This window comes from Opisthorchis viverrini, assembly GCF_000715545.1.
Source record: "Opisthorchis viverrini unplaced genomic scaffold opera_v5_243, whole genome shotgun sequence".
NCBI lineage: Eukaryota > Metazoa > Platyhelminthes > Trematoda > Opisthorchiida > Opisthorchiidae > Opisthorchis > Opisthorchis viverrini.
Window position 1 is genome coordinate 727,423 of NW_008751899.1, and position 13,493 is coordinate 740,915.

A 13,493-nucleotide genomic window follows, 5' to 3' on the forward strand; every position below is an offset into this window, starting at 1 on the left:
AAACAACGCAGCTTCTGATGCTAGACACATTTCTTGATGCACGCCCCCTTTGAGAAAACAAAAACCCTACTTTATAATTGCCTTGCCAAGGATTCGCCGACACTAACTCACACGGACTATCGTTCTGAGACAACGATTATCGAAAAGCTGAAGACGTTTCAGTCTCGCTGCTAGAAATGGCCAAGTCTCACATCCAAAGGACAAAACAATTCACACTGTAACCTGAGGCTTACCTCCCTCGATATTCAGGGATATACCACTTTATTACCATAGGTGTCCTTAATAGGAAAACGCAAAACTAACCTTGGAGAATCGTGCACTGACCTCATCTGTCACACAACAATTGTTGAATCTAACTTGATCTAATGATAATTCCCCCATTCATCTGCTTACCCCGCCTATGTACTTTTGTCCTCCGGTTGTTTTGCTTATTCGGACCCGCCACTCACCTTGCCACAGAGGCCGTCCTTTCTGACACTTGTACATTGACATGTGTGTCTGTGCGTAAATGTGCGCTGCTGACCTACTTATCCAAGTGCGTTCGTGTCTCGTTTGCTGGACCTGCCTTGACATGTTTTCACATGGGCTCCGCGTGATCGCACGTCCAATGAGAATCACGCGACCGTCGTCGGAAGGAACGACTACAACCCACGCTTCTGAGCCGTCATTCCGCTCGCCGTTGTTTGGTGTGCGGACGTTGACACTGCACTGTGCCGGTCAGTGACAGACTTGTGAACGTGTTGACGCCACGAACGTGAACAATTGAGGTTTGTTGTACACATTTACTTACCCTTTGCGTAATAGTACCGTAGAATTACGAACCCAATTCTTCCTTTTGATATTCGGGATTGTTGAACCTACGCGTCACTCAAAGTTCCGTATCGGGATACTTAACAACAATCTGAACTGACACAATTTTAGGGTAGCTAAAACACTCCACAACTTCGAGTGACTCTCCCCGGATTGTAAGTGGCGTGTTCAGTGACTGCACGCCAAGGAGCACAGCTTTACACTTTGTGATTGCAAACTGCACACTGAAGGATGCGGAGACTTTGGTGGCTTTATTCAAAAACAACTGCGGCTTTTCTTCCTTTTCGAAAACGAGAACGATATCGTTTGCACATTCCATATCGACAACGTTGTCGCCAAAAGTTAATTAAACACCAGGGTTTTCACTATTTCCAGTGTTTTTCCTATTATTTCATCGATTTTATAGTCAAACAGGAATGGAAATGTGAATACCTTTGACGGATTCTTTTGTAAAGCTCTGCGTAAGCTCTCACAGGTCCTATGTGCGCCTCTGAAATCTAAGAACACTGACTCTGTGTACCGTTTGCCTGTAGGACGTTCCTCTAACACGTGACAGGAAGTAAAATTTTGTCAAAGCAACACCTAACGGGCCGGAGTTCCGCTTGCTGCTCCCGAGTCACTGTTTCCCGAGCTAGCAAAAGCCGAGGGAAAAACGACGCATGCAGCCGTGTTACGACGCGGGTCAATCTGAACCACTTATGGTCACCATACACATTGCAAACCCCATTTTGGGAATAGACAATATCACTGACTCCCCCCAGTTTTCTTGGACAGTCTTCTTTGCTCAAAAACTGATTGGATACTTAACCCATATCCTTGAACAATGCGGTAAGAGGTCATTCGGACCAAAAAACAGTTGTCAGTCTCCCACCCGCTAACTACTTTCCTATGTTTCTCTGAAGGTCTTTGCCCAAATTTGTTTATGGAAGATAGCAGCTGTAACAGGATACCAAGCATTTGAGAATCTTGAGCCACTTTGTTCTTCTACCAAGAAAATTGTTACCTATTACCGTTTCTTGTTATTTTTATCATTAGTAGCGATTCTATTTGCTTTGAAGCCGTTAATTTTTGTCCGCGCGGATCACTCATTCGCCATCATAATACAGTCTCTATGCCGTGCATTCTGCAAGAAAAGCATTTTCAAAAAACTTTATAAACTCCGTTACCAAAATTTTGTTAGAAAGTGAAGAAAATTACCAGCCTGATAAAGGTTTTAATCCCCATAGTTTGTTAATAAAAACTCTCTTCCTTGTAAACCTCTTCATCCATTTGACCAAGCAGTAGTATTTTCTTTTAAAGACAACGCACCCACGAGTTTCATCGTGCCAAAATGCCTGTTCAGTTGAGAAAATTCTGCATTCCCTTTGTAAGGTAACACAACGATTCAGTCACCCGTAGAATGTACTCAGACAAAATCCAGTCTGTTGTAAGTGCATCATACCATTTCCGAGACTCAACAACCAGTACTTTAACTGGACGATGTCCGTGATCCACAGTAACGCAGATAATGTGGCACTACCTCGACTATATGTAATTTATGGCTCCTTAAAATTTAGGATGCTGGTGAAACATATGGGAGCGCAATGTGTGGAGGTGTTGAGAATTTATGGAAATCGAATCACTGGACATTTAGTGCATTCTGTTTTATTTCAAGCCGTCATCAAGCGATTTAAAGTATAAATTTTTTCCATTTCCAATGTCTCTCATTCCAAGAATCCTAGAGCACCAGTAAGTTCTCACGCATTCTCCATCATTGGTCTTATTTGGTTAACAGGTTCGTATTCACATCGTACATTCTTATACCGTTCTGAAAATCGCTTTTAATATGCGAACTTCCGCAGATGTTTTAAACACTGCATCTGCCCACATAGTGCAGCTATTTTAAATAAAAAAATTATAGTGGACACCTCGTCTGGTTCAACACAGAGGTAGAAATAAGTGTCATTATGCATGCATCCAGCTGTGACTCTTTGTTGAGTTGCATGTGTTACAGTAACGGAACTACAGCGAGCTTTTAAATAGACCGCATCGCTTTATTCTTCAGGCGTTTCACGTCGACGGCTTATCATCGGAAGTTATAGCATTGTAAGTCCAAAAAGTCACTTTAAAATGATATTATCATGCAGCCAGTTCATCAGAATTAAAAATTCAATAAAAAATCTACTGATTCTTCAAAGTTTTAAGCCTCTGACATTTTAACACATTACAACAATCACTGGAAAATACTGGTAAAGGTCACTGTTTTTCTACGTCTACACGTTGCTCCAACGACAAACTTCTCGGAGGATGCCTGTTGTCGGATTGCCTGCCAGTATCTCTGACATACCCAGTGTGTCCTAGTTACAGCTTTACACTCTGTTTTTCGACAAAACCCAACGGGTCATCATTGACATTTACCGCTGACAATGCCAGTGTCAAAGCTACTGCCAAATCTTCAACAAGCATATGAACGGAGGTACTCTCAGAGCACAATTGACTTCCTGTAATATTGTTTTTGAAGTTTTCGAGCTCACCCTATTAAAACCGTTAAATTCCATGTATAAGAGTAAACATAAGAGTTCCGACCTTGGTACCGCTAGCAGAACAGGATCGGAGAGATGGGCATTGATGCAAATATAAGCTGTTTGGCGATTCTTCTTGAGGTGGGACCACAATATATGTTGACTCCCTGCAGACTAAAAATGTTCCGAACAATTTTGTGTTTTTCGCAGTGTGACGCGCATCCAATGTCCTAGGCAAGTACTGCTCGGACAAATGTACTTGGTGGATTTAATGAAGTTAATGTTGAATGGCTTAACTGTACAATGGTGAATAAATGATGGCCACTTTTTTATTTTTGTCAAAATCTTGCATTTTTCAGCAACCCTGTGTCACGCCACCTGTCAAGAAAGACATGATCAAAAAAGTTGATGTGGATTAGATGCTTTTTCGCAAATGTACCTGCTTGGCAGCGGCTAGGAAATGTCATGTCACTCATCAACGCCATTAGAGCATATTAGTGTATTCGTCTCCGTCATACAACGCGTTTTAATAGCCATAGACCAATGATATGGAGTAGCCGACCAATCCGTATAAGTTTCCATTGCTCAAGTGCAATCCTTGACAACAGAAGTAATGTAGTATTGGAAGAAAGAGGTTATACAACGAATCGGGTAGTACTGTGGATATTATTATGATATGTTCTAATGTTGACAGAATGTGAAACCTCACAGCTGAAGATAAGGGTAGCACCACAACAACAGTATACGGCAACCGTAAACCAGCTTCAGCAATATATTCCAGGGGAGAAACTTACGCGAAGTGTTTCGATACCTTCATCTCCAGTATAAGTGCAAAGTTCCTACAATAGAAATTGTGTTCGTGAGCGCTCTTATGGAAGATTTTGCGCCACTTTCACACATCACAACAATGTAACCAAGTGTAACCTTTACTCTCTTAGAAAATTGACAACACCAAAATAACAACAATGTTCCCAACCTGATGGAAATCAGTTGAAGAAGAAGAGTGATGAGCGTCGTTGGGATATGTACAGCTGGCATTCATGGAGAGCATTTGCGAGGCGATTTTCTCTTCTAGCTGAGCTTGCAGTGTGGCATGTTCCAGTAAAAGCTGTCGTCTTGTATCTATTATATGGTGAAGTTTTCTCTAAAGTGGGTTGAAAAGCATTAGGTGAGTAACATCAGTGACTTATTGCTCCATCTCTCTCGCTGTTGCATCTTACTGCGTTGATATTGTTCTACAGGTAATATTCAGGTGATCGTTCAGTTGAAGCTCTTGTGTGATTAAAATTAACCTTTCTGCAAGCACTTCCAAGCAAACTAAAACTGATCTGGGATCCAACATACATTTTAAATGTACCACATTTGAAAAACTGATAAGCGACAAAATTGGTACTCGTGAGCGGATTCTAATGGCCTTATTAGGCTCTAACTGTGCCAACGCGCAGATAACAAATGACGTGTTACCAATGTTTAAAAGTAATAGTTTATGCTACAGAATATTTCACTAGGGGCAATCAATACAGGGCATTCTAATTTAGCACTTTTTTAGTAGTCACAGAGTCACAGAATTCAATAAATTCTTTCGTGATAAAATAAGAATGGGTACCATAATTCAATTTTTATCGAATAAATCGGCCCCTGGTAAAAAAACTGGGGGATCTGTTCGAATTAATCATTCCTAAGAATAGTTATTTATCCGGGTGTTTTGGAAAAGTAACATTTTCGTTATTTCTAACTCTCTCTCCGATTTAGTGACTTTTTGTCGAAAAAAAATCTCGCCAACAAATAATACAAAGGATTTATTGCGAAAGACCCTGTTCAAACGTTACAAAGGCCTCATGCTATTTATTGGGCAGCTTTGACATTCATCCGATATGCTTAGTCGACGTTTAGTGAACAGCCATCAACATCGACCATGCTTCTATGTAATGCCGGAATAATTACCATGGTTGGTCTTGCTTTTCTGGCGTCACTGAACACTCATGGGCTTTTGCTGAACGGAAGTTATTAGTCTCTACCATAGACTCACCGAGAAAAGTTAACCTTCAGTGAACTTTTAAAGAAAGAAGAGTATGTTTGTGGCAGAGTGCAGACTTGAGTGGTACTCGAGGACACAAAATCAACATCATTTAAATCCATTTGAGCCAAGGTTGTACCCACATTTCTTCAGAACACACCTATTATTTGTAGAAATGTGATGAACGTCATTTTGATATCTGACCAGTCATTCGATGAGAATCTGTCGTTGTGAACATGTTCCCTGGCAGTAAGTGTACAAATGCCCCTGAAAATACAGTTTGAATTTCCTCACCGTGAAGAAGGCAATTATCCCTTCGCCTGGTTGTTCAGTTTTAGGGGAAAAATTCTGGTGCTGTCAGGGCTGATTCTCACTATAGCATGCCCGAAAGCCCTATGCTTTTTTATTCATGATTCACAAAGATAGTGTGCTTAAGCGAGGCTTTTATGCGATACGAAGATAACTAAATTTCCCATATAATCCTAAGTAGCTGACACATTAAACACCGAAACATTTCTGAACATAGAGGGAGCGACTGAACTCTATGTCAACTGACAGATACCAGGATGTCCGCGTCGTTTGTTTCCCCCCAGATGGGACTGGCTTGATCTCTTGGCTTCAGCACGGTTTCACCAATGGCAAGTCTTTTTTTCTGGAATATGTAGCAAGCTTTGATGCACATTAATTGGGCTAGGTCAATGGTTTGTATCTAAGGGATGTGTGGTAGCCGATGACGCAGGGAAGGAAGTAAACGCCCAACCCGATTGCTGTTTTCTCCATAAAACGTGAACTATACAAAAGACAGAAAGTAATCTACCGAAACGCTTGGTGGAACACACATTCACTGTCTTCGTTTTGTTCCCTCAGTCACTAATATTCCTGTGAAAGTGGTCACTTCACACCTCAGTTGTATTTACATGAATGTAAACAGTCTCTTCCACGGGACTGAGCCGGTAGGTTCAAAACTATCCTTTGTGTTCACACGTACATAACTACAGATAAAGTGAACTTCTGACATTTTATTTGGTTTCTCCCAGAAAAATAGAGGAACTGAACTAACATAAAGCTTTCGAAGTTCAAACAAATTTGTGCTGCTTTCTGGAAAAATTCTAAAGTGTTCCCATATTCATAGAACGAGTTTGAGAATCTTGAATTCATCTCATAGAACCAAGGTGTTTTATGTCAGTCAGTTTGTGTGATCTGTGGTGCTAAAAATCTAGATGAGGCGGGGCGGTCGACTTGCCTGAAGTAACTGATCCATTTCCGATCGTAGCATCAAATGCTCATGCTTGATCCTCTTCACGATCGTTTGCACGCGAAGCAAGACCTGATCCAAATATTCATTTTCCGAAACGAGCTATCGATGAAAACAAAATACATAGCAAAGGTTACAGATATGAGAATACAACCGATGAATTTTTGGAAAGAATGCGGCTAGCTAACAGGATATCTAACTATAAAACACCTATCGTGTAACAGCCGTTCCAACTTTTCGAGAGACAAGGAAAATGACAGAATAGCTATCCTGTGTTAGAAGCAATGACTCAGTTAATTCGCGGATGCCTTGTTGTTCTGTTTGAATGATAAAGCCTACGGCCAGAACTACGCATTGAATACCGTGGATTTATTGTAGTTTGTTGGCAAAGAGAAATTCCAAGTGAAGATTCATTTCATAGGTGAAGATACGCTGTGCTAAAAGGCCCAGAGGCACAGTAGGCTGTTTTATCTTTATTTTTGTAGCACACGAATACGGTATAACCAATGATGATCAATGCGCATTGAACTAAAGGGAATTTAGCTTTTGCTCAGATATCCAAACTTCCCGCGAAAATTTGGCCTGCGCAAAATGCAGCCAGAGAGCACATCGAATTTTATGTTTGTTGGAATGACGCGGCGATGGATTCATGTAATCATCCTGCACCCATTTTATGAAGAAAGCATCCCACCAGAATTGTTTAATTTTTCCGTTATTTCACTTTCACCTTAATAACGTTTTCTGTTGCAATCACCAAGCAAGTTAGGACAAAATAACTGCATTCTTTGAAGAGTAATGCATACAAATCTGTAGACTGCTGTGCTAAAGCTGGAGTTCAGTTGTGGAATAAGAACGGATTTTGACATTCCGCTCAGTTCCACGCGACCACTTCGGAAGCAAAGCTTATAGAAGCCAGCAAAATTTATCTTCAAGACGCTTGGTTCACCGTTTGGGACTCTGAATGTATTGACGTTCATTCGTCTTGAATTGTTTTACCGAAGCTCGCAACCACTTGATTAGACTGATTAGTATATCATGAGGCTAATTCTATTTTTGAGATATTCCCTTTACGTTTAAAGCAAACATTTTACTTTTACTATCATCCCGTCATTCCTTAGGTGTTCCATTGTTGTTATTTTATTATACGCAGCATGCTTGCAGTGTGAATTGGCATAGTTGTTTGTTGCCGGTGTTATAGAGGACTTTCGAGAGCGTCGGCGTCCACCGTTCAACTGAATGTGGAGAGCGGTCTGAGAGCTGGACTCAAAGCTATTAATATGTTGAACTGACTGGCCTCTTCAACTGAGTTACGTCCCAGTGGAAGCGAATTTAAAGACCATGACTATGTTTTGCTTGATTTCTACGTAATGGATTGAAATTACAAAATGAAGCTCCCGTACTTATGGAACTTGCTGCCAATAAGCCAACCTAAACCTGCATGAGTTGTGTGATCATTTAGTTCTGATGCATAAGACGCAGATACCAAATGTGACAGCAAATTGTGCGATAGAAATCCTTATGGACTTACTGGGAAGAGAATATGGGCATCAAAGCCGCATTGCAAAACAGCGTACAAAACCCCTAGAAGTTCATCATATTTTATTTTACCTTGGAGAAATTTATACAGAGAATAAGGATTTGTCGACCTAGTGAAAAGTGAATTAAGTATGGTTGGAACAACTGGGCCTGGTTTCCAGTCCGTACGCTCCACAGGATCAGTTAAACGCCAAAGACGTGGCTGTTCCAGTTCGGCTTGGATAAACGCAATAAATATACAAAATTGAAAAAGGCAGTCTGGTCAAGTTTTATCGTAATTGGCTAATCGCCCACCGGTCAGTGTTCGTGAAACAATTTGCCCAAATTCAGCTTAATGTTTTTGATCAAATTAACGGCTATTAAAGTTTAACTTTACCGATTGCGCACTCCCACACAGGTAGGTGAGATTTCTCCAGATTTTCCAGCGAGGTTCCTACCCCAAAAAATTAGCATGGCCCTACCCTATCAAAACTGTCTGCACGTCTCAAAGTCCTGGAATGTAAGTTTCGGATGATGGTAAATTTCATTGCCAAAGGGCGCACCATGAACGTCATACGGTTGAATGAGCCGTTGCACCTAATCGTAGTATGATTCACAATAATTTTATTCACATGGCACATTTCTGTGGGTTTCAACCGCCAAAAATTTTAATTTGCGGTGCGATTTGGTATATACTCCGAAAGCTGATTTTCAACTTGAATACAGTCTGCTTGATAATCTGTCTACAGCATAATTCATCTTGTCTTTCATAACTCAGAAAATCTGATGACGACCTAATTTTTATTCTTTTTTCGGAAACATTCTGCTTCAAGGCAGCCATTTGGACTGGAATAATATATATGCGGATGTTTTTACACGTCACATGAATGAATATACTCACTCATGCTACACGAACACATTAGGCCATATGGATTGGTTAATAAGAGTTCGTAGGTTATTGCGGAATATTTTGCTCCTAAGATCAGCCTCATATAGACAGTTTCCTCACAGACCGTATCCGGTGATCTGCACGCAAGACGCTGAAAAATATTCTTATGAATATGAGCAAAATTGAATTTTCTGAATATGCTCATGTTGGCAAACATCATTCAGGCGGTGACAAGTTAAACCAGTAGGATACAAGCGCTGCCAAAAATCAACGGTACGTTTTGGTCAGATTTGACCAGAATAGCCGATATGGGGACATTATATTTGTGGAGGTCGAAAATCATATTGGGTACGTAAATAGTATTACCCGGATGCAACTAGACATCTGTTACCATTACACGGTATTGCAGAAGGTGAACGCGCATATTGGTGAGTAGCTAAAAATAATGTAAGTCAGAATTAGGAAACTGACTGTAAGTTTTCATGGAAAATAAATTTCACTCTCAATTGCGGGAAAAGTAAAAATCTCCTCAACACCAATTTCTGTGTTTATGAGGCAAAATTGCACTGTACGCTGGATGATCTGAGAAAGATTTGTCCTTTTATCGGACTACTTTATCATCCATTTGACAGCAGAAATTCAGCCTGTCTCCTCAGCTTTGTCAAAAGAGCCATCAATATTTTCAGGAAAGACAGTGCTCAGCTCCAAAAAAAATTTAGGCTGGAGAATCACTCGGATTATCGGTGAAATGTCACCATAACTTTGTTGTTTACACACAATTTTGCAGCTAACTTCCCGCTATCTTTTGCCTGAAGTTGTCGAGTTCTTGTGAATCCTAAAATCTGGTCTAGTAGAAGCCGTCCAGAGAGTTGAACCATGCGACCAACTGAGAAAAGATGCGCTTAGCTACAGAAAATTAAAGTGCATTCAAGCTTAGCCCGGACACGAGTTATGCATTTTTAATATTTTATCATGTATGTTCATAAGCCATATTTGAAGGTCCACAGAAATCTAGAGACTTGAAATGGAGTGGTGAGGTTTTAATGCATTTTACGAGAAGTCTGCAGCAGATTAAATGCAGTATATTGGAATAAATACTCTTCTCAAGTTACATTTTTAGGGTTTGCACACTGACACACTACAGTTGAATTTCAGTGATGACAATCCCTTCAGTCATCATTTTACAAAATGGGAGGTTAAACCACAGCTTTTTTTGGAACAACTCATAAAAACCTCAGTAGGACAACCCACTACGAAACTTTGCCCTTAGATTGCGCACGACTTGCTAGGCAAAACCATTTTGTCTTCGTGTTTAGAAGCAGGTCACTGAGCGTATCTAAAGTTGCTGCACTTTGATCACATCATGTACTAACTGAGGAGAATACCCATACACATAAAGTACAAAGAAAGCAGTACCTGATACATGGATCTGGCTTCTGTTGTATCTCATCAAGTACGTATGTTGAAGTATGAAAACATTCTATGATAATATTCACTAGGCGACAGATTTGTGTGCCCATCAGCAAGTCAACCAAAACAAGGTAATAATATTTGTCACTAGATAGATACTTTCACACTTCAGACTCGATGCTGAACTTTCAACAACTGCTCAGGTAAGAAGCTACTCACGATGGATCGTTATAAAAAATATTATGGCATGACTTTGTGATCAGATTCACTAAGTGCTTCAGCCTTTGTGGCCTCATTAAGATCACTCGTTCCACGATGCAATTTATATGAAAGACTAGCGCCTGATCCTCAAAAAAAACTTGATTTGTTTACCCGGATATTTCATCTCAAAACTTTTCTGGAACTGATGTGATTACCCGATTTGAGTAATTACGTAAACAATACAAAACACCCACTCTGATTCTAGTGGTCATGTAGGAAAGTCAATTCAACATTGAGATTGGCCGAGTGCATTAAATGTACGCCACACGTGTCGTAAGTTATGTACAAATTTTGTCTTGAAATAAGCTGGAGATACTTTAGCAAAAGCTAATCAACAAGGCTGAAACCATTCAAAATTTCGGAAAAGCCTAAGCGAATTTATTTTTCAAATCGTCCCATGCAAAATTCAACCAAGGATTGGGGGTTCATCGAACCTGCGTTACAACTAATTCATATAAAATAATCTACCTAAGCCAACGAATAACATGTTTGGAGCCATTTTTTGTGAAAATTGTTTTACTCCACACATTAAAAATATTGTAATGATGATAGGAAATCATAATGAATCCTTATTTCTAATCGCCGTTTTAACCATACGATGCAGAAGCGCTCTCTCGAGTATCGATAACCATGATACTATCAAAGGATTACTGTGTCCTTAGGGATTGTGGAAGAATCCAATTTGAGGGTTAGTTCTAGTTTACTGGGTACTTCCGCCAGTGCACGAGCAGCAGTTAATTGTCCGCTTTATCCACCAACTTCCGAAGTTCAAGGGTATGCTCAAATCAACCGGAGGTCTGCTGTACAAGTCCCAACCAAGCATTTCGTCCCCAACAACGTCTGGCATATTGTGAAAAGCGGACTAGAGGATCCACAATCGCCCTCGAGAATGTGAGTGCTAATCTTTTGTAAGGAATTTACGCAGATCAACATGCTGGTTAACTACATTAAGAAGACAACACCATGTGACTTCCGCCGATTTCGTGAAACGAAATCAAATCCCTTCAAGCTAAGTAATTTGAAAATGAAAGGCTATCGGACTAAATTAAAATGTATAGAAGGCTCTATCGTTTGAACATTCAAAATGAGATTTTGAAGAACCTGATGAAAATATTCAAACGCCTCTTACTAAGTGGGGTAGATTTACACTGGACACAAGCGGCCCCTGGTCGCCTTTTTCCTGAACCGGGTAATTGTCTTGGTTAGGTCAAGGACTACTTTCTATGCGATAATTTAAACTGCCGAAAAACGGAAATGCAAATGATGCAGAATAGATTGTATACACTGCAAAACCTTCAACTCTAACCAAATGATAATCACTTGGTTGCATTGCATTAACTGAGTGTTAACGACAAAAAGATTGAAAGTTAAATTTCAAATACAGACTCGCTAAATCTGCTGAAAAATGTGAACCGTTTCGAAACACGTCCTGTACATGGAGGCTTGATCTAGTCATCTATCTTCCTTTGGCTTGTCTTGGCGTTAAGGTATAACTGATATTATACCTCCCATTTTATGCAAATCATTAAATAATCTAGATGCTTTGGGAAATGTCACGTACTTTGATATAAAAGCTATGGGATCTGGGTATTTTAAATAGGATATCAAGTTAGGAGCGATAAAATACAAACTCGAGTTTTCAAAAATTGTGGTAGATTTTTTTAAGAATCCTGAAGGCAGTTTTCTGTTTTGCGCGCCATCTTCGAATGAACCAGTGAACCGATGAAAAATTAGTTACAATATATAATGTCTCAGGTTTACGGGATAACAAATTGCACAAAACAAAATCAGAGCATGTGTTCAAAATTGGGTAAGCACGTACTTACCTGAGCAGACTTGCGTAATTTATACGCCAAAGCACTATTCTGCGCTATCAGGGATCTCCTCTCCTCGGAAATCTGACGAACTTCTTCTTCCTGTAGGAAAGCAAAAAAATTGAAGTTACTCTGAATGGCAGCCGTCAAGCACATGATTAGTTAGATCGTGTTCTTTTGGACAATTTGGTCTTTTTTGATAAACGGAGTGTTAAATTAAACGGCATTAATTGTAGCCATTTTGTTCTCAGTTAACGCACTTACAAAACTAATGGAAAAGACTATCATATAAGGTAGTTGCCTAAGAGAATTGTTACAGATCCATCAAAATCAACATGTACGCCAACTCAGGTTCTCTCACTTGTCGCTTCCTTGATTATAATTTTGCTTTTCTCAAAGGAGACAGACTTTCGCAAATCAAACAATGCAAAGTTGTATTCGCTGCGTTGCATATGCTTGATAGCCTGTTTGTGAACTGATTTTATGCAGCGCCTATTTTGTGTTGTAAGACAGTGTTTAGCAAATACGTACGTATGATTCACTTTAGTTCACGGCATGTACATGAAAGACGACGCATTCAGGATGACAATTCAGTGCATATATAATCATCCTACAGTGTCAAGTTAGTGGAATGAAGGATTCCGTTTGCCAGCATTTGCAATGCAAAAGCCTAAATTTAAGCCATTTTCCGCCCCAGTTTGATGGAGCTGATGGAATTATGCACAACCTGGCCAATGGTTTTGTCTGAATACCATTATGGCTATACTATCCGAAGCAATATGGATCCCAAAATTCGACGGATGAGTTATTTTCTTAGCCTTAATGAGAAGGAAGCCTTTACGCCTTACGCCATAATTACGTTTAATTGCAAGCAAACTACGCACCACGCTTCTTGAAAATCATTTCCATTTTCGGTAGTTTCAAGAAGTAGCAGAGTATTGATGAGGTAATTTACCGTCACACAAACTTCAAAAACGTCCCCCAACTAGCACTTTGGTGAGGGTTTACTTTTAGATGTCAC

The 13,493-nt window shown here is 40.0% G+C and overlaps 1 protein-coding gene across 1 annotated transcript; it reads right to left on the bottom strand.

Moving 5' to 3' along the window:
* Positions 1-6,544: 6,544 nt before the first annotated feature.
* On the bottom strand, positions 6,545-12,574 carry T265_14694 (hypothetical protein; the record flags this gene model as incomplete). The annotated part of the gene is made up of 2 exons (XM_009174813.1): positions 6,545-6,685; positions 12,485-12,574. Coding segments are annotated over 2 exons (231 nt in total), but the record flags the coding sequence as incomplete, so codon positions are not given.
* Positions 12,575-13,493: the final 919 nt, after the last annotated feature.